Below are 27573 nucleotides of genomic sequence, written 5' to 3'. Positions count from 1 at the left end.
CAATATAGGTTGCTGTTCCTTTGTTTCCTAACAGAGGTAAAGAAGGATCTATGATTATCTTTAGCCACTGGTGCCAACCTAAGGTCAAGGTTAGCTTTAGTCGACCTGCTGATGATTTTTGGTTTCTTTGTAGTGCTTTAAAACTTTCCTCGATGTGAGAGGGTTTTAAATCTCCTGTATAAATGTAAAGCTTATTAATGTTGTTAGACCACCAGGGAGGTTTATTTTTGAACTTGCAATGATATTTAGCTTTAGTAGGGACTGCCATTTCTATGCATTTTCTTAAATGGATGTAGAATTACGCGGTGTAGCTAGTCACTGCATCTAATTTGGGTTGGTGCAATCATAAGAGAATATTAGTATCTCAACACAAAGCAGGATGAGTTTGCATCTTTGTAATCATTGAATTTGAAGATATATCTTGTGGAGGTTTTTGAAATTTTGAAGGTGGACATTTTAAAAGACACTGATCTGGAATAAACTTTTCTAAGAGATGCCCATGTGTTAATAATATCACAAGTAAAGTATTGTACTTTTTCATTCAAGCAAGTTATTAGTTATAGTGGACAACAGTCAACTTGCTTGATTAACTGGTTGTAGATAGTTATGTTAGGGAGTTTGATTATGTGTTTCACTTATAAGTAAAGCCTGGGATATTCTACCAGCTGACCAAATTGCATACATTTGTGAAGGAATGATGACTTATACCATGCAATATGTTACCGTCTATGTCAACAGCATTTTTTTATTTGTATATCAAGTTTTCAGTGTTAGTAGCTGAGCTAAAACCTACAGGTGTATGACAGAAAGGCTTAGGAGAATTTAAGAACTTAATATCTGGGTGCTCTGAAAATACAGCCTCATTCTGGATATTTGTGGGAAGTTATATTGCAAATTGTCCTTGCAATTGGGAACATTTAGATAGGATGTGAGGATAGGTAAGTTTAAGTGTTTTTGTAAGGAAGGCATGCAGGATTTGCACATAATGAAAAGGGATTCTTTACTTAAGATTTTAGGAGGTTGATTTTGGTCTAAAGAATAAAGTTTTTTCCTGTAGAACAGCACAGTATTTATTTAATCTTTGTCATAGCCATCTGAGTGGAAGACATTATCATTTTTTGTTGCTGTGCTCTGCAAGTGTTATGGATGTAACACTGCAAGTGTAAAGTGCGCACAGCAATAAGGTAATTTCAGCACTAACAAAGCTAAAGTGGACTGTTTCCTGTTTGTGTTTATTTGTGTACCCTGTTCTTTTTAAGCAGAAAGTGTATTTTAATTTCAGTACGTTTACCTGATGGTCTAGTGGTTGAGTGTGGGTCCCACACAGGAACTAACACCATTTAAACCCTTCACATAGTGATTGGTCATAATCTTGAACAGTCATATGTGGGCAAAATGAGAGAAGTAGAATTAGTAAGGACAGTCAGGAAGCAGCAGTAAGAAATAAAGAGTGACAGCTTTTTTTCTGACTTAAAAAATCATTTAGAAATTAATGCTTTTGTTTTCTGAAACATGGTAGAATTTCTTATAGAAGACATTAATGCATCATGTGTTCCTGAAATGTGACTGCTAAGCTTCTGACAGTCTAGAAACCATATGTAGGGCAGCCAATGGGGGCAGCTGCCCCAGTCATGGGCTGTTGGGAGGGGACATGATTAGCAATACGAAAATGATGAACTGGCATTGTTGGTTGATTGCAATATGCAGTAGTGGTAGTACATTGGAACTTTCTTTGCTCCTCAAGTTTGGCTTAAGGGGATACATCAGCATTTTTAAATAATATTATCACATAATAGTCTCTGACCTGAAACTTAGAAGTTGTTGTTTCATGTAAGGTGGCATTTCAGCAGTTTTGTTTAGTATTATAGTCTTGACAATTTTTATATCAAAGAAATAGCACTACAAAAAGCTTTTCCTCTCAAGACCACCTTGCAAGGTGGATGTTAAGCTAAAGGTATATAAACAAGGCAGAGTGGAGTAAAAACATACTGTATAGTTGTACAACTTTAACATCACAGAAAACAGGATATTACAAAAGTGTTGCAGACACTACTGTGTACGCTATTTCTAAATTGAAATCAGACAGTGGCTACTACAGGCTTGCTCAGTATTTAAGCACACATTATATCCTGGATCCTGGATTTGCTCCCATGCTCTTCAATATATCTGGTAATGAGCATAGCAGGTATGGGTTTTACAGGATCGGGTTGCTAGCCCGAGGCCAAATCCTCCTCAGAGGGTGCACCACACACTAGCATGCACACACTCACACCTAGGGCCAATTTGAAGTGTCCAGTCCATCTACTGCATGTCTTTGGACCGTGGGAGAAAACCAGAGTACCCGGAGGAAACCCACATGAATGCAGGGAGGACATGCAGACTCCACACAGAAGGCACCCCAGCCGAGAATCGAATCGGAGAACATCTTGCTGCACCACTGCACCGTCCACACCTTATATATTTGGCTTTATTTCAGTGATCAATGTTAGGACTTCATTATCATCTGGGCAGGTTGCATTTATTTTTCATAAGCTATTTTACATTTGTAAACACTTTGCAAACCTTTGGCCTCTTAGTAAATATAATCAATTATCAGGAGGCCTAGTTAAATATTTATGATACTCTCACTGTTTTTATACAAAGGCTACTGTTGCTTATACACTGTCAACATACTAACATATTGTGACATTAGATTTTGTTAACATTATTGTTTTGTAGTATAGTAAAATGTCTGTCACAGTATGCAGTTATGAAACACTTTAACAACTAGGTTCTTCAAAACCTTTTAAAGATTACATTTTGATAGGGTATAATAACCGTGGTTACTTTTTTATACATGGAGCTACAAATAAATCTGATGGCTGCTTTTAAACTCAGAGATGTAAAGTATATTACTGCAAATAAGACAAAAGGAATCAGCTCTCATTGTGACTACTCAGCTCTGCCTGCTTTGAAAACTGTTGTAGCTTTTATAACATAATAGATTGGGGTGTACAAACACTTGATTTGTGGTGAAATAGTTGATGTGAAACAGCTACTCAGTAGACACATATCACTGGACAGCCTACGGGTTTATAGGTCCCTCAGTGTCAAACCATAATAAAACAGGTAGTGCAGCCAAGATGGGAGAAAGTAATTTAAGTGTTGCACTAATAGTTACAGGCTCAGCAAATAAAGGAATGCAAGTAGCTGAACATGCTCTAGGAACTATAAGAAATACAAAAAGAAGATATACAAATACAATGCTCTTGTTAAGTATAGCCAGGAGGAAAATATTTATAAAAAAGACAAAAGATTGTAAAAGGAGAGAGAGGAGATTGTTATGACTTTAGCTCAACAGACAGATCATACAAAAGTAAAAGGAGCAGTCCAAGAGGAGTAAATGCTATTGTGTATGTCTAGTGTTGCTCCGTCTAGTCTTAATACTGTCATTAATAGGGACAAAAAAAGAATTAACACAAAATCAAGGGGTGGAAAAAGAAAGCTGGTTAATAGTGAATTAAACATATAAGTATGCATTTCATTGAAAGTGAAAGAAATGCTTTTGAAATATTTCAAGAGGGAAAAACGTTTAGAAATGCTTATGTAAAAAGAGAAGTAAGAAATTATGTTAGACAAAACAAGTCAGGAGAATACTAACTGTGAACATGAGGAACTGTAAAATCAATTTCTAAAGCATGTGGCAATGTGAAAGGGCAGGAGAAGAGGAAAAAACAAACAGCATGAAAGAAATATGTAACCAACGAGTATTCTAAATTTATCTAAATGCAGGAGAAAGATAGAACCAAAACAGTTTATGTTTACCACCGAATGGCAGTTGCAAAATATTTAATTGCTGACTCATCTGACATACCGTTGACTATAGAAGAGCAAGGTATACCTGAGACCACTTCAACAATAAATGATGGCAGCAATTCTAATAATTGGAAACTCAGTGTTGAGGGGAGCAGATATTTACATATGTAAAATAATAACTGTAATCGAGCCTGGAGCTAAAACTAGTGACGTTTCCAACACTTTGATGAAGCTTATTAGGGAAAAAGAGCAAACAAAGTAATATGTATACAACGAAACAACTGATGTAGAGCACAGAGACTCACTCAGGGTCAATAGAGATGTTAGTGGATACTAACATTAATGCCTGCTCCAGGAAGATGAAAACTTTTTCAGGGCTCTTTATTAAAAGATTCAACAGAAGCTTATTAGCTCAAAGAGTAGAATTGATCACGCTTTCTATATACATCTTATATATATATATATATATATATATATATATATACAGAGAGACAGAGAGAGAGGCAGGAATTCTGGGAAATTATATACTGATTACAATAAACAACTTAAACAACTGAAATCAAAATTTTCAATTTGTACATTAATTTCCAAATCAGACATAGACCATAATGGACTGAAGGTCCTAACTGTAAATGTTTACATTCTTAGTTATTGAGAACAATAATGCTTTTTACCGCCGGGGATAGAATACAAATGAAACAATGGGAGGTATTGTGGTTTTTGGTGAAGGACTATATAAAGGTTATTGAAGCCACCATTTTGTAATAACGGCAATGCCATAGAGTGGGTTAGTATTAGTGTCAGTTTAGGAAACGTGATAACTTTGGTGTTTATAGACCCAAGATTCACTAGGCCACACCTAGACAATTTGATGAATTTGTGTAGTATCATAATGTTAGATTGCTGCAGCTTCTTATTTCCAAGGATAACTTATTCATATCAGATACTACTCTTTCATGAGATGACTGATGATTCTGTAATTGTCATTGAATAATCACAGAAATGTAATATAGTCATTGTGTTTTATTCTGTTAAGATCCAGACAACACGTGGGTTTGGTCCTAATGGTTAAGGGCTTTACCTAACAAACACAAGGTACAGAGTCTGACTTTGACCCCAAGTTATTGGCTAGGCTTAAAATGGCCCTTCAGGACAGTTAGCTACTATTTACCCATGAAACCTATGAAATTCATCTCCAGTAGCTTTATATCCTTATATCACGTCACCACTTATATGCCTGGATTTGGTGAAAACAACTTCAACTTCTTTAAGCTCTTATCAGATGTCAGCATATTTAAATCAGCTATTTTGTATATATTTCCTCTATATTTGCTCTAATTGTATGTCTTGACTCTTTTTATAAGGCTGTGAGGGAGAGTTCCCGTGATCTAGTTTGGATCTGATTAGAGTGATGTGAATTGACTTCATGGCATCTACATTCCTAGATTTGGCGAATTTTTTACACACCCAGTAATCCTGCTACATTCTCTTACAGCATTTTCTGTTTGATCACTGAAGCTAAGCTTAATGTCCACCCATATTTCCAAAGCTTTAAATGTGGTTATATAATGTATTACTCGATTATTTACTTTATATGAACTCTGTAGATGAGATTGCTGAAAGGTCATATGCTCTGACTTATGTGAATTAATCTTCAAAGACTTTATCCCAGCCCATTCATGATTATCCAAACATTTGTTAAAATGTAAATACAGATCGAACAGATATGACCCCAAAATTAAACCTTGTCATACCCCACTGTCCTATCCTATGATTTGTCCAGGATATTATATATATATATTCTTTGTACCTTTTTCTGTGCCTTGTCTAAGCTATTATCTAGTTGACTAGAGCTGTATTAATCATTATATTAATCAGCGGTTTACTAGCAAGTTTGAATTGCTTTGTTAAAAGCAGCTGAGAAGTCTTTGAAACTCACAGCTGTTTGGAATGTTTTCAATGGCAATTACAGCGTTATAGAATGAATGACTACAACTTGTTACCTATATGGCTTTTATGCACAAATGCTGATATGCATTTAAGTTGTTATGGTTATTCAGCTCTTCAGGTAGTTTTCTGGGACAATGGATTCCTGGCCTTCCCAGTGTGTAACAGTAAGTTTATCTGCATGTAGCTGATGGCACTATCACATGGTCCCTTTCCCTTATACAGCAGTTCAACTTTGGCAAACTTTGAATCTTCATGGATCTTGGCAGACTCATAACTATCCGTAAAGATATATATTCTGTGGTTGGTCAGACGTTTCTTTCATAATTACATAGTTACTCAGGCTATAGATAAGGGAAAGGAGGTACACATGGCTTACCTTGACCTTGCTAAAGCATTTGACACCATTCCCCATTCAAGTATTATTGATAAGCTCACCAGCCTGGGCATAAACCCTTACGTCACAAGATGGATCGCAAACTGGCTCTCAGACAGATCCCATAAAGTAAGAGTCGCGGGATCTATGTCCGAATCCAGACCAGTAATGAGTGGTGTGCTTCAGGGCTCTGTCCTGGGGCCCCTCCTATTTGGTATATACTTCTCAGAAGTACAGGCAAGCACAGAAGGGCTGTGGCTGACTATGTTTGCGGACGACTGCAAACTGGGTGCTATAATAGAGTCTACGGCCAACATGGAGATCCTCAAGAAGGGCCTAAAGGAGACTGATGCATGGTGTCAAAGCCATGGTCTCAAGCTAAATGCAAAAAAATGCTTAGTAATCCCCTTTGGAAAAAACAGAGTACCCGCAAACTACAACATAGGAGGTAATCCCCTGAAATCTGAAGAAGAAATAAGGGATCTAGGGACCCAAGTAGATAGTCAGCTTTCCTTTGATAACCATGTTGCCAAAGTGGTTAGAAAATCATTCTATGTGACCCATCTGATCACGAAAGGGTTCGCATCAATATCTAAGGATGTAATGGTGCCCCTCTACTCTTCCCTCATCAGACCCATTATTGAGTACAATGCACCAATTGGAATGTACCTGGCTAGACATCTCCAGCAGCTGGAGAGACCACAGAGGTACCTAACCAAGAGGATTACTGGCCTCAAACAGTTGCCCTATGCAGCATGACTGAAAAAGCTAAGACTGTTCTCTTTTGCATACCGCTTTCTCAGAGGCGATCTCTGTCTAACGTACAGAGCCATGTCCAACCCAGAATTGTTGAACATGCTCCATCTTAGCAAAACCAAATCTACTCGAGCTACATGCTCTAGGGATATAAACCTCAACACAACAATGAATAGAACATGCTGGAGGGATAGATTCCCTTCGCAGAGACTTCCCTTACTATGGAACAGGGTCCTGATCTACATAAGACAGAGCCCCTCACTATCACTCTTCAAGAGGAACCTTGATGAGTGGATGGGTAACAGAAAGTTCACACCAGGGATCACACCAACAGCACTACTAGATAGGGGCCAAGGGTACTATCTGCTAGTACAAGGGTCTAGGGAACTACCAAAGGGGCGGTGAATACCGCACAACGTGGCTGGGCTAATATATGCCTTCGGGCAGATAGCCCAGTACCAACCTATGAACCTATGAACCTGTAATTCTCTAAAGTCTTTATTGATGATTCCACCTGAATAAGCAGCCTTGGTATAAACTAAATTTCCTAATCATTTGACAATATCATGTTTTTTAGTCGTTACCTGGATGATCAGTGTTTTCTATGGTTGAACATCTATATCCATAAGATTTAATGAAGTGTAGAGTGAACAAATTAAAAATACTTTCAGCCTCCTTCATTTTGATATTACCATGGGTAAGACAGTTGCCTGAGAACCATAAGAGATTTCCTTTTCTGATAAAGTTAACACATGCCTTTTATTATCCCTTTATATTTTCGTGGAAAGGATCTTAATAATGTTGCTGATCCTGATCTAGATACATCATTTACTTTACCCATCAAGAATCTATTATTTCCAACCCTTATTTTCTTGAGAAGTTTATTTCTATGTGTAATCAAACTCCTTGTCTGCCTGCAGATATTGATTGCTACCTGGGGGTGCTTCTTTTCACTTCTGCCTTACATATTTTTGTTTTTAAATGACAAAATACTGTCCACTATAATTTATTTACTGATGTATGATTACCAGGAAATTATGACTGGGAAGGCCCAGGAAGAAATGCTCCAAAGTATTACAAAAACATTTTAAGAACAATAATTTTACAATCATCAAAAAATACAAAAACATCTACAATTTAAATAATTTTACCAAATTAGACACAATGTGAAAACATTGGTTAAGAAAAGACACAATTTATATGACAATGATTTAATATTTAGAGAAATTTTAACCAGTTTAAAGAAATAAAGGGTAAGTTAGTATAATACAGACAGAGTTAGCAATATGAAGTGAGAGGAAAATTACATATTTAGATAGTCAGGAAAAAGAAATTAATTGATGTAAGGAAGTGAGTGAAGAAGTGCGGGTAAGGAGGTATAAGGTATAACAAGTACTTGTTCATATTTAGGGGATATAGTTTATCCTGGGGTAGAGCAAGAACAGAGCCAGACTTTAGCTGGGAAGTCTTTCAGAATGGTTTTAAAGTAGCGAGGGGAGGAAATAAAAAGTAGCAAGTGTAGTTTTAGTTGTCTTGTTGAAAACGTTTTTGGGGAGTTTTTAGTACAATTTTGTATATGCAGGTAACATTTAAGATTATCATCCACTATCATCCCAAATAATTTGCTAAGAAAAGTGACTTCATTGGTTATATTATTATACTTATATTATTAAGAGAGAGGATTTTAAATGTTGTTTTTGCATGAGAGAGGGGTTTGAGGAAAAAACTATTTTCTTTGGTTGAGCACGAGTTGTTAGTTATAAAGCCATGTTTCAGTGACTGTTAAAGCTTCCTGAATATTTTTTTGAGATGTGCCAGGTTGCCTGATGTGCATATGAATATGGAGTCATCTGTTTATTGTATTAATGAAGCCTATTGTGTGGATGTGTGGAGGGTTTTGGTGATAATGTTAAAGAGAAGGTAACCAGGGATAGATCCTTGTGCTACACTGGTGATGACTGGGATGTATGGAGAGAGAATGGAGTGCCATTTTATTGGCTGATACCTACTGGACAAGCAGCTTTTGAACCATAAAAGGGTGGGCTGAGATAGGCCTACTGAGGACATTTGAAGTAGAAATTTGCTGTGACAAACAGTGTTGAAGGCTTTTACAAGTCTAGAAATAAGGAGGAGGCTAGTTTGCTGTTATCTCTAGCTTTATTGATAGGTTCTGTAAAAGTTAGACGTGCAGTGGTAGTACTATGGGAGTGACGAAAACTGTGTTGTGTGGGGGATAGAAGTTCTTCCTGCAGGACGTAGTTTAGCAATTGTTTTTGAATATATTTTTCAAGCATTTTGTTGAGGGCAGATAAGATTGCTATAGGTCTAAAGTTAGTAATGTCTGTTGAATTTCCTCCTTTCTGCAGAGGGATAATGTGTGACATTTTCCAGAGAGAAGGAACGTGGGATTCCCGGATTGGCCTGTTTATAAAGATTGAGACAGGGTAGGCAATGCTATCGGCTGCTATGTTAAGGTATTTAAAGTGACAGTTTAGTAATGAATATTTCTGGGTTAAATTTGGAAAGGTTGCATGTTGTTTTATAAACATGTTGTTTAAATGGATGGGCGAGATATCTGTTTTTTTTAATTTCTCCAAGTTGTTTGGGTTTCTAATACCATGATGGGAAAGGACCCAATTCCTAAGTTAAAGTATGATTAAAGTTCATGAAATTAGTATTGTTTCAGTCTTTGATGTCAGACAGAAGTGCTCTTTGCAGCACCTGCAATTCGTACAGAGTTACATGTATTGGTAACATATCTAAATATGGCTGTAGATTCTTTTTTATAAGACCCATTACTCCTACTACTATTGGAACTGTCTGGGTATCTTTCTTCCACATTGCTCTCATTTCTGCCTGCAAATCCTGATATTTTATGACTTTGTGTCTTTCTTTATGCAAGACACTGTAGTCACTGGGTGTAGCGATTTCAATAATCAATGCTACTTTTGTATTCTTTTCATGGACCACTATATCTGGTTTTCTCGCATCTATCTTTTGGACAATTGGTAATGGGTGATCCCATGTGATACAGACGTCATCATTTTCTATGATGCTTTGTGGCTCATATATCCAGTGTTTTTCAGGTACTTCAATACCATAATGTTTGCACAATCCCCAGTGCAATAGTCTTGCCACATTATTATGCCTTTCAGTATACAGTCCTGCCATTAGTATGTCACAACCAGCAACAAGGTTCGTGACTGTTTCCATTTCGGTTTTACAAAACCTACATTTGTCTGTTTCTCCCACATGTTCACTGGACTTTGTAAACCAATGTGCACATAACCCACTATCCTTGGCCCCCAATATTAACCTTTCATCTTTTGGTTTGAATTTGCCTCTCATTAATCATTCCTGCGTTTGAGCCTGATCAACATGAGGTTCTTCCAGGAATTTTTTATACTTTCTATACTTGCAACTATATTTATGCATTTTCCACATTTTTTGCCTTCTCATCTGATCCTTCACCTTATATTTTTTCTCTTGTGTTTTGGGACATTCAGCTACTCCTGATTTTTATCTACTTTTGGTTTGATTTCCATTCCTGCTTGATGCCGATATGCTTCTGCTAGACTAAGAAGGGAAGTCATCTTGGATTTATTCTCTTCATGTTTTAAAACTTTCAGTACATTTGGGTCTTGTGAGGTCAGCAGGTATGTGTGCAGTCCCATGACTGCAGACCTATACATGTATTCAATTTCAAGGAGGCCCATACCTCCTTCGGAACAGGGCATATATAATCTTGGTATGCACTGATTTTTATAAATCATTTGGTGAGCATGAAGCATCCTTCTTGTTTTCTTATCTAATCTGTCCAACACCTTTTGGGGCCAGTCAGTTACTCCAAAACTGTACGTTAGGACAGGAAGAGCAAATTGGTTTATAGCTTGAATTTTGTTCCTAGATGTCAACGCTGTTTTTAGAATTAATTAAGTCTTCTAAAATATTCCTTACTAAGTTTTATTTGCATTTGTTCATGTTTTATTGTTGATCCTTCATACACTCGCTCTTGCTCAAGTTCTTTTATATCACATTTTTGTCCCAAACTGATGTTTTGTTGGTGCTGCAGCTTTCCTGCTTTGTCAAAACCAAATGACATTCTTATATTATCTGAAAAATTTTTAACTACTTGCAGTTGGTTGTATAGATTGGGAGATGATCACTGAGACAGTCAGACATTGTACCTGAGGTGGTGTATTTGCAAGGTCTGATGCTTGGATCCTGTATAATAGGGAATTTGATGTCTTGTAATGTGTGGGGCTATTAATTAGTTGTGTGAAAGCAAAGATGTAGGGGAGTTAAAGTTTATGTCCAACCAAATGACATTGGATATCCAATGTAAGATATTTTCCAGTGTAGCTGTATTGTTGCCAGGAGGGATGTAAAGAGAAGTATAACTGTTTAATTTCAGGAAAGTTATAAGAAGCTTTGCTGAATCGAATTTTAGTACTGGTTTGCTGTAAGGGAAAATATGGCGGTTGTTGGGAAATATTAAAGCAATGCCACCACCTTTCCTCTTTATATGGTCATCATGGATGATATTATAGCTGGGAGGAGTAATTTTGGAGTTTTTTTATGCTGAGTTTAAGACAAGTTTCAGTTATAGCGAGAATATCAGGTTTATGTTGGATAATCCAGGCATGCAGTTCAGCAATTTTATTTCTTATTCTTTTATGAAAACAAAGATTAGATTACCGGGGTTGGTGGTTGACAGCTGTAGGGTTAGAATAGTGTGTGAAAGAGAATTGTCTTGATGTTCATTGTGATAGGTGATGCCAGGATTAGAGTGAATGTCTCCTCCTAGAATGGTTTTACTATATTGCGGAATTATTGATACCTGTTTTTTGCAGAGCATTTTTCCACCTGATTTTGTTTTGGTTTGAGTTGAAATGGAGATTAATCAGGCTGTATTTACAGTAAAGGTGGATCATTAAATAAGTTTAGTGTGATGTGAGGAGAGTGTAGAGAGGAAGTATGAATAGGTGGCTGGGACAGAGTTGGAGAGATGTTGGGAGCTGTTATAATGTCATGGCAGGATGAGAGATGGCCCAGTATAGAGGATAAGCTGAGGAGCAGCATGATTAAGTAACGGGATCTGTATGTTATAGATGGCAGGTAGTGGGAAAGTAGGGATCAAGAAGGGAAAAGAAGTTGCACGGCAGAAGGATATTTAGTGGTGGCGGAGTCTGATAGCTGATAGAAGGTAGGTAGGAAAGAAATATTTTCCATGAAGGAAGAGTTAAGTTATTCTAGTATCCACTCTGGAATGCAAGAAATAGGGGGTTTAAAAGGCTACAGATTGAGAATGTAGGTAATATAGGGAGAAGTCAGTGATTATTTGGGAAAAGTAGAAGATACAGTGTAGAATAGATAGGTGCTGTTAGGGAGGGGTCTGACTGTGAGTGTCTATAGAGCAAAGCAGTATATGATGGAGAAAGGTAGTTAGGAATGACACCAAAAATTAAATGAAATTAGGTAAAAAGAAACAGGAGTGCTTGTATGATAGTAGTAAGGTTATCTGGGAGGGTTATGGAATAGGGGTCACAAGTGGAATGTGTGTAGTAAGTACAATGGTAGACTTAGAAGGAGTGTGCGGGAACTGGTGTAGGGGAGCAAATCAAAGCCATGCATAGTGGGCTTCCACCCTCAGGTCAAACTGTAATAGAGAATAATCATTTTATAGCCAATACAAAGCAATTAGTAGAGAGGTACCAAGTAGAACATGTTTTCTTACATTTCCTGAATGCAGAAACCTTTTAGCCTGGGAAACTAACTGATATATGCAGTATAATCGATTGGTCCAGAGAAAGGACAGTGGCCAGCTTAGTAGGTGGTCCTTTGAGTGCAAGAACAACTCTGTGGGCGGGGGGGGGGGGGTGTTAAAAACTAATTTCCAGCACAGGCATACCTCTCAAATGTCCAGATTTTTGGCTCATATTTTTGATCTGTTCCTCATAAAATTTCTGGTTTTCTGGAAAATCACTGGGATGATCTGAGGATTGAAGTCACTAAATATTGACATACATATGAGTTTCAGACTTCATATGCTTCAGAAAATGTATGTTAAAACAAACCCTGTTACTCTAGCAATTTTCTAAGTTTATAAGAGTAGTATTTAAAATATGTCCCTATCTTTTGGGCCTTTGTTCCCCCATTTTGTTGGGCTTTGTCCAGAATTCTTATACTACGAGGTTGAGAGGTATGAGCACAGGCAGGCACGTATCTGACTTGATGAAGTTAATACACAGTAAGGTTCTTCAAGTTAAATTTGTTTACATTGCACAAGGACAAAATTCTCAGTGAAAATGTTTGGGATTTGACTCTTGTGGCAGTCATTCAGCGGTATCTAGGTTGAATATAGTGATTAGAGGCATAAAAGGAAAGAGAAAAACTCTACTAAACTGCCATATTATACTGAGGCAATAAAGTTAATACTATAAAAAGAGATGGAGGAAGGACCATAGTGAGTCAGAACAAGAGAATATAGGTAAAGTATAAGAACACAGTCATGCTAAAAAATATGATTATGAATGTAACTAGAAAGTGGTTAGTAGGAGATACACTGATCGAGAACCACAGTAATACTATGTATATTTAGAGTTGTACACAACAAGTTATCATAACATGGCACTAAACTGATAAGCACAATATAAAACCATCACTTAGTAACATTCCTGGGATTAATCAGTGTATCAAAAGAGCATTTTTTCCCCCTGCAGTGAAGTTCTGCTCCCCACAGTAAATGCGTATTCACTGCATTTTATTCCAAGAATAAAACCACTTTATGCATTGTGTTTGATGAACTAGAACTTGACAAATTTGGGAAGGATGAGTCATCTGCATTAAGATTTAATCTTGCAGGACCTGAAATAAATAACTTTTATTATCAGGAGGAACTTAAAAGGCAGGAATGAATACAAATGTATATGAAAGAGAAGTTTATTTTATTTGAATTTGTTAACTGAGGTAGAGCATTGATCTCTGTGGGCCTTTTGCAGACTCAAATAGGAAGTGCTGTCTGTTAAGTGAATTGGTCAGAGTTACAAAGTTAGGCAATGGAGCACGAGGGATTCAAACTCTGAAACACTGCACCACAGGAAACAGATCATTAAAAGCTCCTTAATCCTCTGCAGCAAGTGCCAGATTTGTGGCAAAAGTTCTGCAAGGGCATCTCTGCAATGAATTGAGTAAGAACTAACCAACATACCTGAATGTGTTAATCAAATAAGCTGCAGCAGTGAAGACAATACCTTATAGATGAATGACAGTGGGGGGGGAGATGTAAAAGCCTATTATGATAGCAGAATGAAGACCATAGAGGAGTGCTGAGGCAACATTAGAAAGAAGAGTAGAGATGGCTACAGCAGTGACTTATAATAAGAAGTATTTTAAATTAATTAGGGATTATTAAATAGCTCATCATGGTACTCCCTTCCTGGAAAGAAAGGGTAGCAAGTCTAAGAAAACCAGTAATCACGCTGACTTGTTTTCATTGTTAGCAAAAGAAAAAACTGGTACAAACCAGAGAGGGCAGAGTTTGGTGAGACAGTGGTAAATAATTAAAGTAAGGAACTTAAATGGGTACCAGTGTTATTTTCCAGCAAAAGAGGCTACCATTGCAGATATTACCTTTTACTTAACATGCCTATATTTCACTTTACTGTTCATTCCATCTGTCCCGTTTACCTTTCTTACTTATCTCTTACCCCATTCACTAGTAAACGTTTTCATAGGTACCTTTGCTAGCCATTTTAAGCCTAGCCAACTTCTCTTTTGTGCTTCAAATAACCTACCTCATTTAGTTATAGATTGGCTTTATCCATTCCATGGTCGATAACTATACATCGCGCCTAATGAGAATCACCCTCTTATATAATAATATACGCTAATATAATTGAATGATAATATCCCCCAGTATACACTTTGACCTCTGGATTCTTTCTGCATCTAGGTGAAGGTGACCTCCTGCAAACAAATTCTGGTTATCCCATATTTTTCCATTTACGATTCCCAGTATGTCTTGCTAGTTACACAAGAGACTTAACATTCAATGAACTGTTATTAGCCTTTCCTTAATACTAACTGTTTCACAGGGCACCAGCTATCAACAATATTAACATTTACATTGTTACAACTGATCTACCTCAGACCAGTAACCTTGGTAACTATCTTTAGTTCATGTGCATTTCCCTCCATCATCTACAGCTGAAATCCGTTTTTCATCAAACACAGAACAGAACTACTCCATTCAGTTGCATTGCAATGAAAGAAGAAACAGTAAGTGTAAAAAAATGTGCCAGAGTATTTTCTATACTTTTCAAAGTGCTTCATTACTCTTGTCTCCTTTCTCATCCAAAATCAGACAAAATGTGGCAATATGCACACAATTTCTGCAGTTTAATTAAGTAGTCTATTGTGCTTTCATCCTTCCTCTAATGAAGCTTACATTCTTTTGAGATGTATGGTTCAGAGATTGCTTTGCTCATCACTGACTCAATCAGTAATTATGCATGGTATGTATAGAAAGATTATAACATTTATTAATGTTATTTACTGCATATGACATAAGCTATTATCTTACAGATACATTCTTTCTCCTCCTCAGCTAAAAATTCTGATATTGTTCAGTTTTGTCATCCATCATATCCAGTCAAGAAAACTAATCCATTTACCTTAAGAATACTCTGATTTAATGATCATACTAAAAATTCCTTTGTGTGAACCTGTGTGCTGAACTATTGATGAGTTACGACTTTTGTAACTTAAACTTCCAGTCACATCACAGGCCATAAAGCTTTCATTTTGCAAGGGAGTTTTAAAACAGTACAGCTCAAGGCTAGAAACCTTGTAAGGAATATTATGTATCTGCTTCATTTGGTCCTGAAAATATGTTGCATTCTTTCTCTTCTTTCATAAAAGATACTGTAATGTATTTACCTTGTACAGGAAGCCAGGGGGCAGTATCTCCTTCTCATCTTCTTTGGCAGTTTTGTCATTACCATCAGAACAGCTTTCTGGTGGAGCAGCAACCAAATCTGTCTGGAAATATATTTAAAAAATGTGTACTTCTGTTTGATTCACAGTATACATTTATTTTTGCAGCACTAATACAACTCACATAATTATTTCAGTAATGTTTTAATACCACTTTATGGTAAAGTTACACAGATCCAATGTAAAGGTTTCAGTTAAATAAAACTAACTGATCTCTGTGTGTTCCTCAAAGACTATTCCTTCTCAGTTTCGTAAAACTGAAGCAGTGCAGATCGCCCACATTCAGACCATCATAGCAGGAGCATTCCAAGTGCATAATTAATGTGCCTAATTAGCATATGAAACTTAATTCTAATTACCACTTTGCTGACATCAAGTCACTTTCTACATTTTTGAGAATGACAAAAAATGAATGGAAATGTAACTGTCTAGCCTGTCTACATGTAACACGTTCTGTGTGCAGAAATAATCAGTAACAGCTTACTCATTAATGGCACTTAAGTGGTATGACTATTTCTGTTACTACTGATGTAATGGAACTTTAATATTTTTCATATATAAAACATAACGACATACACAATAAAATAAAGTATGGAGTACTAGGAATAAAAGAATTTGTGTTCTAAATTCATATCTCCTCCCATGGGAAGATGTATCAGATAGCAGAAATAGTATATGTTGAAAAGAAATGACATGCCTTGAACACTTTAAATACATGAGCTTAGTTTATACTTTCTGAATTTTGTCATCTGCAGCATTTTTATGATAAAGTGATGCATTTCTGTTGAGGTTATAGCTGAAATATTCAGGTGTTTAACATTATGAATATACTAGTTGCAGTAGCAACATATTAAAATCAATTAGTCAAATCAAACTTTATGTGCCAAATACTATGGATAGTACTAATATGATAAAAAATGAAAAAACAGACAAGTCACTCAATTAAAAGTATTCAAATCTGTGGGGGGTCTTAAGAAATAAATGGGTCTATTTTAGAACATCGAAGTTTCATAACTTCGAATGTTCTAATATCAAACCCTATTCAGCGAAAGCTGAAAATATCGAAGCAACAGTAAACCGAATTTTTCCCTTGGGAAAGAATTCGGTTGTTTGTTTCTGTTGCTTTGGTATTTTCAGCACTGTGGTGGAAAGTTATGGGTCGGGTTTAGGTAACTGTGCGATTGAGTGCAGGTTAGATTAGTTAGGGTTAGGGTGCGGGTTAGGTATGTGTGCGATTGTGTGGACGTGAGGGTTAGGGTGGATTACGTGAGTTAGGGTGAGGGCGCGTGTCAGGTAAGTATGCAATTGTGTGCACTTGAGTGTTAGGGTGGGGTAGGTGAGTTAGGGTTAGGGCGCAGGTGAGGTGAGTGTGTAATATTGACAGACCTTAGGGTTAAGGGTTTGGGTTAAGGTAAGTGGATAGTTAGTGGTGTTTGTATAGTTTAGTGTAGGGTTAGGTGTAAGATTTTAGGTTTATGTGTGTGGATTGCTATTTGTTTGGTGTGCTTGTGTTGTGTGTATGTGTTTTGGAACAGCAAATTTTTTCTCTAGGAAAAAATTTGCTGTTATGTATGTTCGATGTTTTCAGCTTTCGCTGAATAGGGTTCGATATTAGAACATTCAAAGTTTTGAAACTTCGATGTTCTAATATAGACCCGAAATAAATCAGTCTTCGGTGTGATCCCTGCTAAACATTGTATAGTATTTTGATGAAATGGGGATAGCTGAACTGTTTTTGAAACTCCTCTATTTCATCACAAAATACATTGCATTTAGCAAGATCACAGAACTGTGACAGTAAGGAAGTTTCTTCTTACTGCTAAGGTTAGATAATCTTGAAATTAGGACATTTAGAGATATGGGAGTATGTGCTTTACTTGTGTTTGTGTGCGTGTCTGTGTGGGGGGGTGGGGGCTTGTCCACTGCAAGAAATAATGTTTTTTTTTTTTAAGTCAGTTTTTCACATTGTTAACATTATGTACTTATCTGTGTTGCTTTTTTATACATAGTGGTTCATTGTTTAGTCTTAGATCTGCCTACAGTAATGCTCACCTGAATATTCCATGGTAGTGAATTCCAGTAGAGCAGAGCTTGGTATGAAAAATGCCATTTCTCACATGCATCAATATGCTTCTTAGTAATCCCCAGCAGGAATGAGCTGCAGCTGATTGGTCCATACTCATGTTACCACAGTGTTTAATATGACCATGGTTACATTGCAGGTGCTCAACCAACTGAGCTTGGATCACAAAAGTTGGCAACATTTGCCCATATCACATGCAGTTTTGTACTCTGTAACCCATGTCAGAAGTACTCAACGTCATGAAAGCTAGAAGCAAATTCAAAACTCATAAAAATCTATTTTTATAGGAAGGTGAACTCCCTTGTAACCCCCCCCCCCCCGTAACACACATTTCCCACACTATTATTTTCACTGCACCTAAGTGAAAGAGTGATCAATGACAGGTAGTATCTAGTCTGTCTTCCTCTTTGAGAAGTTGTGATTTCAGACCACCTAATACAAGAATTCCAGAAATAAAAGTAAGAGGACCTCATTCCAGTGTCTTTCAAAATAAAGGGCCAGATTCAGTAAAGCCTACACTAAGTGAGCACTGCTCTGAGTGAACAAATAACACAGACATAACTCACACCTTCTTCCTCCTACACTGTGTACAGTGTTCTGAGTGAACAGACAACACAGACACACCTCACATCTTCTTCCTCCTACACTAAGTGTACGGTGTTCTGAGTGAACAAACACAGACATAACTCACGCCTTCTTCCTCCTACACTGTGTACAGTGTTCTGAGTGAACAGACAACACAGACATAACTCACACCTTCTTCCTCCTTCACTAAGTGTACAGTGTTCTGAGTGAACAGGCAACACAGACATAACTCACACCTTCTTCCTCCTACACTGTGTACAGTGTTCTGAGTGAACAGACAACACAGGCATAACTCACACCTTCTTCCTCCTACACTGTGTACAGTGTTCTGAGTGAACAGACAACACAGACATATCTCACACCTTCTTCCTCCTACACTAAGTGTACAGTGTTCTGAGTGAACAGACAACACAGACACAACTCGCACCTTCTTCCTCTTACACTGTGTACAGTGTTCCGAGTGAACAGACAACACAGACATAACTCACACCATCTTCCTCCTACACTGTGTACAGTGTTCTGAGTGAACAGACAACACAGACATAACTCACACCTTCTTCCTCCTACACTGTGTACAGTGTTCTGAGTGAACAGACAACACAGACATAACTCACACCTTCTTCCCCCCACGCTAAGTTTACAGAGTTCTGAGTGAACAGACAACACAGGCATAACTCACCTTCTTCCTCCTACACTGTGTACAGTGTTCTGAGTGAACAGACAACACAGACATAACTCACACCTTCTTCCTCCTACACTGTGTACACTGTTCTGAGTGAACAGACAACACAGACAAAACTCACACCTTCTTCCTCCTACGCTAAGTTTACAGAGTTCTGAGTGAACAGGCAACACAGGCATAACTCACCTTCTTCCTTCTACACTGTGTACAGTGTTCTGAGTGAACAGACAACACAGACATAACTCACACCTTCTTCCTCATACACTGTGCACAGTGTTCTGTGTGAACATACAACACAGATAACTCACACCTTCTTCCTCCTACACTAAGTGTACAGTGTTCCAAGTGAACAGACAACACAGACATAACTCACACCTTCTTCCTCCTAATTTTAGTTTTCCTACTGATATTCTTGCAGCTTTAAATATGGACAGGGATTCATAAAGGTTACCACAAAGTGCAGACTACATGCACACTTAGTGTAATCTTTGTGAGTGACTAGGAAGCCCAAAAATGTGATAATTTTATTGAATACATATCGTGTACACTTAGTGCAGGCTTTATCGAATCCGGACCAAAGTTAAATGATTACCTGATTAATTGAGCTCTTTTGCTAAGGCTTTGTGCTACACGTTTAGATGATCTGAACAACTTCCTGTAAAATTTTGAAAAAGGTCTGCGACATGCATGCCTCTGAGGGAAGGAGCACTGTGTACCCAACATAGGAGTGATATCTCAGTCCTTTCCCTCTAATAACATCTTTAGGTAGAAGCAAAAATATCATTACAGGCCCTGTATGTGACTGCAGCATAGACAATAGCAAGCAGAGAAGCTTAATCCAGAATCCACATTCTGCATGTGTCCCAAGAAGCAGAAAGTAAGCCAGATGAACTTAAGATGTAGTGATTCATGGTGTCAAATAAAGGAGAAAAAATCATGGAAGACCAAAACTGAACAAAAAGCAACATTAGTATGAACAGCCTACAGCTATGACTGAGCCTAAAACTAGAGTGAAATAGATCCAAGAAAATTAGAGGCACAGATAGGGTGAGGTGAAGGGGCAGCTGCCCTGGGTGCAGTGTGTTAGGGGTCTCAAATGGAAGATGCTGATTAGGTGGTAAAGTGCAGAACAGGCTTTCAGAAATGAATGTCAGCACTACATTTTCAGTCAGGGCCAAAGTACTTCAGGGCTCCTTGTGTGGTATTTAGAGTGCAGCAAGCTACTTGTTACATTTGCAGTAAGTGGTTTCTACAATGTACATTTTTTTTTGTTTGGGTCCTCAACTTAAAGGAGGCAGATCAGCCTGCTTCACTGGCCAATGCAACACCTAGCTATGGCTCCAAAAAAAATTATGAGCTTTAAAAAAGAACTTGAGCTAAATGCTAACAATCTATAATGTTTCAAATAATTTCACCCCACAATCTCACAGATCATTTACAATAAATCTACTTATACCTATAATGGAATATGACCTTTCCACAATCACATTAAATACTAGCCAAAATACCTGCTCTCTTCAAATAACTGTCAGTAAACTCTGTTCCTTTTTTACATTTGCCCCTAGGACGTAACCTGACTGCACTACCCTCCAGACCATTAATTCATTACGTTTCAGCCTGAACCTGCCTCCTGCTAGCAAACATAACTTTTAAAATGTCTCTATTCCAACTATTGTTCTACTCTCAAAAATAAAATAAAAAATAAACCAACCCCTTATGATTCATGTGTAGATAAAGATAGTCAATTGATATTATAAAGACCTCAATTTCATAACTCAGCAGGCAAAAAAAAGTTTTTCCAAAACTGCCCCCACCAAATGGAAGAAACTTCCTTCAGTCATAAGAAAAACAATATTATTCCCACGATTTATTGGAAAACTCTCAAAGCACCATAAAGGCAGATATAGTTAACCAATGCCATAGTGTAGAGCTATAAAGCCCTGATTGTGGCTCAGATGACCTGAGTTTGATTAACTTCTCAAGTGCCTGAGGTACTGGCTAGGGAGGTATGGGGTGTGCACATCTCGGGTATTGAAGGAGGGATGTGTGGCCATTCCTCAAGACATTCTCTGGTGGAGGCTGAGAATGTCATTGGGAGGGTATGCGGTGGCAGGATGCGATGCTGCATGTCTGCCCCTTGGACAAAACCACACAACCAGTGAGAGGTGGTAGTAACCATGGTAACTATAACAGAATAAAACACAGCTGATGGCAAACAGCAATGCTGCATACACAGTTTCTGCATCCATTTCTTATGGAACTGTATTATACTATATCCATTTTCTTAACTGTAACTGCTTGCTTGAGTCGTGTGCAATTTAATTTTATGCTTTATCGCAGAACTATGACTTAAAATAAAAGTCTCTGATAAATTAGTTGTAAAATACTCTCAATATTACTGAGTTCAAATTTTATACATTATATTGCACAACAAATTATAATAATGTCATTTGTCTTTGTGCCCAGGTTGTAAAGGGACAGTTATAAATCAGACAAATCAGACAAAAATTTTTAGTCTTGAAAGACCGAAAGATAAATTCTTAAAGATGGGGATAAAGACAACTTTCTTCATATAAATGGAAATACCCTGGGCCAGGATTCAGAAACAGGCCCGACTGTAAGCAGCAATGCTTTTGCAAAAAAGGGCTGTTTATTGCAGTTGTGGAAACCAATGATTCAGATACATAACAGACACATTGAAGACAGACCTCATTATCAGCTAATTTGCATGTCACTGAATCAGTTGGTGATTACCGCAAGTGCTAACAAGCACTTTGCTATAATAATCACCACTGGCAGCCAATGTATTGTATTGACACAGGGACACCTTCATTCATTCCCTCACACGCATATACACATCTAAACACATGCATACATATATATATATATATATATATATATATATATATATATATATATGGGTCTATGTCAGAAGATCAAAAGTTCAAAAGACTGAAAATCAAAATATCTAAAACTCAAAATATCAAAAATATTTTTAATGCAGGGGAAAGCCCCTTGCATCCCTCATGTGGGTGGCTGGGCCCCCACACCCCTGCTAATTATATGTACCAACTCCAAGATCGCACAACACTGAAAAAGGGTGAATTTCATTTTCAAAATTTGAGTTTTAGATACGTTGATTTTCCATCTTTTGATTTTCTGAAGAGCATGTGTATATATATATATATATATATATATATATATATATATATATATATATATATATATGTAGGCGCACACACGCGCCCGCACATACACAGACACACAGCCACACACATTCCTGAGGCCACCCATACAACCCCATACAGTCTCACACACACGCACACACATGCGCACGCACACACACACACACACACACACACACACACACACACACACACACACACACACACACACATATATACACATGAACGCATGCTTCCAGACCCTGCCTATCTTGTAAATTCCCTAGCATTTACCTCTAACACTATGTCACCCTTTGAAAGTAATGGGTGAATGTGAGCTTGTAGTGAGATAATTAACAAAGCTGGCAGAAAGGATTAACGTAGCTGAGTAGTTCTATGAAATGCTTGACTATGTAAATCACTTACTACAAGCATTTCTGGGATAGTGCAGTTGGCTAATTATCATATGCCTTATTTTCATTTGCAGTAGGTCAGAGACACAACCCACCATGGTGCTGCACCTCTTTGAGATAAAGCACTGTAGTAGAGCTGTTACTGAATTGGAAATATTTACCCCCAGCAGTAAAAAGGGCTTATCATTGGTGGTAACATTTCTGACTCCCAGAGCAGGCCCTTGCAGAGGATGTAATAATTTAGAATGTGACCACAGCAAGACTGAACAAGCCTGGGTGGACTAAGTTCCAGTCGCCATTTTGTAGTGTGTATGGTGAAATTCAAGCTCATGGCCCTAAAACAATCTTTGCCTTGAAACTTGCACCACTGCCCATCAGCAGACATCTGGCTATCTGACTTCTTATCCCATCTGATGATTCTTGATGAACCCCAGCCTAATCTGGTTAACCTTCCCCCAAAAATTCCGGCTGTCACCTCACAGAGACAGAAAAATTCTTCTGGATGACATGTCAGGCTGCACTACACAACTTGTCCACACAGAAGAAGAGTTGATGATCTGTCTAGCTATGTCCCTGGAAAAGAATATTACTTTCTAATAAGTGATCTCCAAGTGGTAAACAGAATGATATATTTCCACTTCAAGTAAGATTATCTCTTTTGATGTTATAGCCTTTGTCTGCCTGCCCCTTCAGGGGCTGAACAACTCATGATTGTACAGGGCAGTGCACTCCACCAGGGACATTTGAACTTGATCAAGAGAAAGACACACTTGCACACCAGTGGTAGCCTTGTTATAGGGAGGAATAATCTGGGCTGGATCTCCTGCACTAATGTTTGTGAGAAGCAGAGGAAACGTAACAACAGGTGACTGATTGCAATATTATGTACATTCCTGCAATTAAGCAACTCACAGTCAGAAAACCAGAGTAAAGGTTGTTCCAGACTGAAATGGACCAGATAGCTGAGTAAATAAAAGCTAGAGGTGACCACATGTATCCGGAATATTAAGTCCAGTGAATGACCTTTACAGTGGATGGAAAAGGTAATTATGTGAGCATAATCAATGGTGATGTTTTACAATAGTACTTCCCCATGTGCAGTAGCAAGGGGGCGCTCATACCCCGCCCAACAGTCTGCCCATGGCCATTTTTGGTCAGTATACATAAATAAATATGAAAATGCTTTGGTAGTCCACATGAATATTCATTCGGTATTACTGGCAAAACCTAAAACATTCAGCTGAAAAACAGGCAGTGGAGAGATATGTAACATCAGAAGCAGCAGCACTGTAATGTCCACATCAGATGATCATGCATACTAAGCACATGATAGTTAGTGTGTAGTCACCATAGTAACAGTTAGTGATGAGATGCTATACTGTCTCAGGGCAGGTGAAGAAACATACGTCATAGTATAAGTAAAAGTATAAGACATTCAGCTTCATGTTAACTGTGTGTGATTATGAAACAGTATGATTTTCCAAGGATGTTTGCACTAAGCCAAACTTATAACAACTACATTACTGCTTTATAGTGTAGCTCACACATATTAATTTTTTCCCTGTGCTTTTTTTATAAATAGCCTTGAATCTATGTGTTTAGTTTCACATGGTGGTTTCTACTGCTTTATATGGTAGCTCACAAATATTACTTTTTCTCTGTGCTTTTTGCAGGGGGGCAAGCCCCAATGCACCCCCCTGTATATAAATACAAATATAACAACTCCGAGATCTTACTACTTTGAAGTAGAAGGAATGACTATTCGTGATGTCGCAGGCAAATTTGCATGACATGTCAATCCATCATTTGCATGCTACATCACGGCCATTTGGCATGTCGATCACTATGGCCATGCCCATTCTTGCACAAAATGGCTGGGGGGGGGGGGGTACTGTTGTAAAACATCACCTAGCCAATCACCTGTGTGGCAGTAATCAATTCTTTGGCAACAGACACTGCCTATGTTCACCCAGATGTTGAAACCACTCACATCTACTCAACCTGAATACGGCAACATAGACCAACAGTGAAGTCAGTGTACTGGTCTGAGATTGTCACTCCACTATCAGGTGATATGTTAGGAGAAGTGTATGCATCTAATACAGACAGCTACCCCTCTTCAGTTCATACCTTACCTCACCAAAGGGACTGAACAATGCAGATCATAAGAAAGACTAAAATTGCCACAGAGAAACTCAAGTTATTATGAACCTGGTCTTCATTATACATGTAAGGTAAGTGCCACATGACAGTTTGGAACCAATGTCTGGCCTATAAAAGTAATTTATATATCAGTGTTTTAAATTCTGGGTTTATCTAAAATTTGTACAATGACATCAGTGTGACCGCAATGAGTTCTCCATATTCTTGGCTTTCAGAACAGAAACAGCAGTGGACATGCTTCATGTCATGCATGTCTATGTCAGTGTAAATGGCAGCAGTGTTTAATTACCTGTGATAATGCTGGCTGGTCATCATTCACCAATCTGGAACTGTTTGATGCATCAGTACTAGAAAGGCCACTCTGGACTTCACTGATAGTTTGAGGGGCCTCCGTATGGACATCTTGCTTTCCACCATTTTCTGAGCAGCAGTGTGTACTGACATTTGCCAGAGATGAATTTCCAGAATCTTCAGCTTTCTTAGTTTGCTCCTCTTCTGTCATATGCGGCAGAGATACTGATCCTTCTGTAGCCGTGCCAGAGCCCGTGGCAGAAGACAAGTGGTTCTCAGAACAACCAGAACTTTTATCTAATAATGGAGATCCTTGACAGGGATCATCTTTAGATGGCGGAGTTTGTTCTTTTTCTGTTGACCTCACTTTTTCCTCTGAAGAAGCATCTACATCTATTTCTTGAATATCAGATACAGTTTCTGTATGTGCTTGTGACTGTGGACTGTCACATTTTTTACCTCTTGAATTATCTGTGTTTATTTCATGAGAAACTTCCAGTGACTCATTAGAAGATACAGCATGTTCTAACAAAACCTGTGGTTCTTGATGTGTCAGAATATTCTCTGACATGCTTGGCTTTGTTACCTTGGGACTGTCTTTTGCATGTTTCTCATTAGTATCATCTGATGACAGAGAAGTTTCTTCAGAGGAGTCAGCAACAACTTTATTTCCATGATCTTTATCATTAGATATTGACTCTGTGTTATCAGATGCTGATACAGCTGTAGAAGAAGAGGTTGTGGATTGCGTCTCAAGTTCAGCAGGAACAGTTGTCTCTGCAACAGGTTCTGGTATGGTAGGATGACTGATCTCTGCTTCAGACACAGTAGAAAGAGAATCTTTCTCACTGGCTGATGAAGTCTCATCTAGGCTGTCTTCCGATGGTGTTGCTATTTCATCAGGCCTCAAGGGTGAAGAGATCACTAACGAACGCCTGTTACTACAAAACAAAAACAGTTTTCAGGTATGCATATATACATCTATTATTTGCATTTGAAAGAACTTCATTTTACAGAACTATTTTTCAAATATATCCATGCTGAAATTTGCAGCAGACGTCACCCACAATACTAGACATAAGGAATACAAATCTTTAGGCCAAAGTAAAAAGTGTCCTATCAGTCATACTACTTTATTAATGCAAAGCTAAATAATTAGGTTGATCAGTACAAAATAAGAAATACTGTTTCCTATGACGCTTGATTTAATAATGAGGGAGAGAGGATGAACATTTTTCCTGAGTACTGTGGAACCCCCCCCCCCAACCTCCCTCCACTAAATAACTGCACCAGAATCCCTCAAGCAGGATGCCGAATCACTCCCTCTTGAGGCACGGCAGTGTCACTGCTTCAGATCATCTGCCTAGTTCCTCCCCCTCTGCAAATCATCTGACTAGCTCCTCCCCCTCTTAACTCTCCCCTCGCTATAGTATACTGCTTCTTCCAACAACAGCTCTCAAACTCTTAGAGCAAGAAATCTGGACAAAGCCATAACTAATGAGGGGAAAAAGGCCCAAAAGTAGGGACAATTCTTAAATATTGCTCTTAAAACCTACAGAGTTGATAGAATAACAGACCTTCATTACTGTGAATTTTCTGAAGGGTATAAAGGCTCAAACTCAAATGTCTGTCATTATTTTCAGATTTCCATCCTCAATGATTTGCCAATCATTTTCCTGAAAACCAAAAATGTATGAGGAACAGACCAAAAATATGAGCCAAAAATCTGAACTGTTTAACAATAGGACGGGAGAGATAGGAAAGAATGAAAAAGGGGAGACAAACAAAAAGGGGAACACAGAAGGAAAACATCAAGATGGTTTGTGCTAGAGAAGGTGTGAAAGAAAGGGCATCATGTTTTCGGTGGGGGATAGACCCCCTATTTTAAGTGTTTTTGTTTTGGGTAGTGTGAGTGAGCAATAAGTTAGAGCATAGTGGACAAAGGATAAGGGAAGAAGAGCTGAGAAAGAGATGGTGAAGGAGTCCCAAGTCCACAGAGTCATAGGAAGAGATGGTGAAGGAGTCCCCAGTCCACAGAGTCATAGGAAGAGATGGTGAAGGAGTCCCCAGTCCACAGAGTCATAAACGCTTCCATTGCCAGATGGTGGTGCAGTGGCAGACGTCGATGTTATGGAAGTAGGGGAGAACCTGTGGTGGTCAGTGGCTGGCAACAACTGGGAGAATGTGTCTTCAAAATGCTGAAGATAGGCTTTGATAGGCTTCATCCATCTGTCTGCTACCTGTTTCAGTACATCCTCTACTAATTCCAAAGCTCCCTTTCTGCGAGGCTTTCAAGGCTGCCACATGCCTGGGTGCCTGCA

General features: G+C 38.1%; 1 protein-coding gene across 2 annotated transcripts in view; it reads right to left on the bottom strand.

Annotated features, from left to right (window-relative positions):
* The window catches only part of BIN2 (bridging integrator 2), a 353798-nt gene that overhangs the window by 75614 nt on the left and 250611 nt on the right, over nt 1-27573 (bottom strand). For both annotated transcript variants that reach the window (XM_044083439.1, XM_044083440.1), the window contains 2 exons: nt 25251-26193; nt 15815-15916 (listed from right to left, as the gene is read on the bottom strand). In XM_044083439.1, the coding sequence (XP_043939374.1) occupies nt 15815-15916; nt 25251-26193 (1045 nt within the window). The remainder of the gene's footprint in view (nt 1-15814; nt 15917-25250; nt 26194-27573) is intronic.

This window comes from Protopterus annectens, chromosome 9.part0, assembly GCF_019279795.1.
Source record: "Protopterus annectens isolate FY-2018-M chromosome 9.part0, PAN1.0, whole genome shotgun sequence".
Lineage (NCBI taxonomy): Eukaryota > Metazoa > Chordata > Ceratodontiformes > Protopteridae > Protopterus > Protopterus annectens.
Note: the sequence above shows the minus strand (reverse complement) of the source record. Positions and strands in the feature narration are given on the sequence as shown.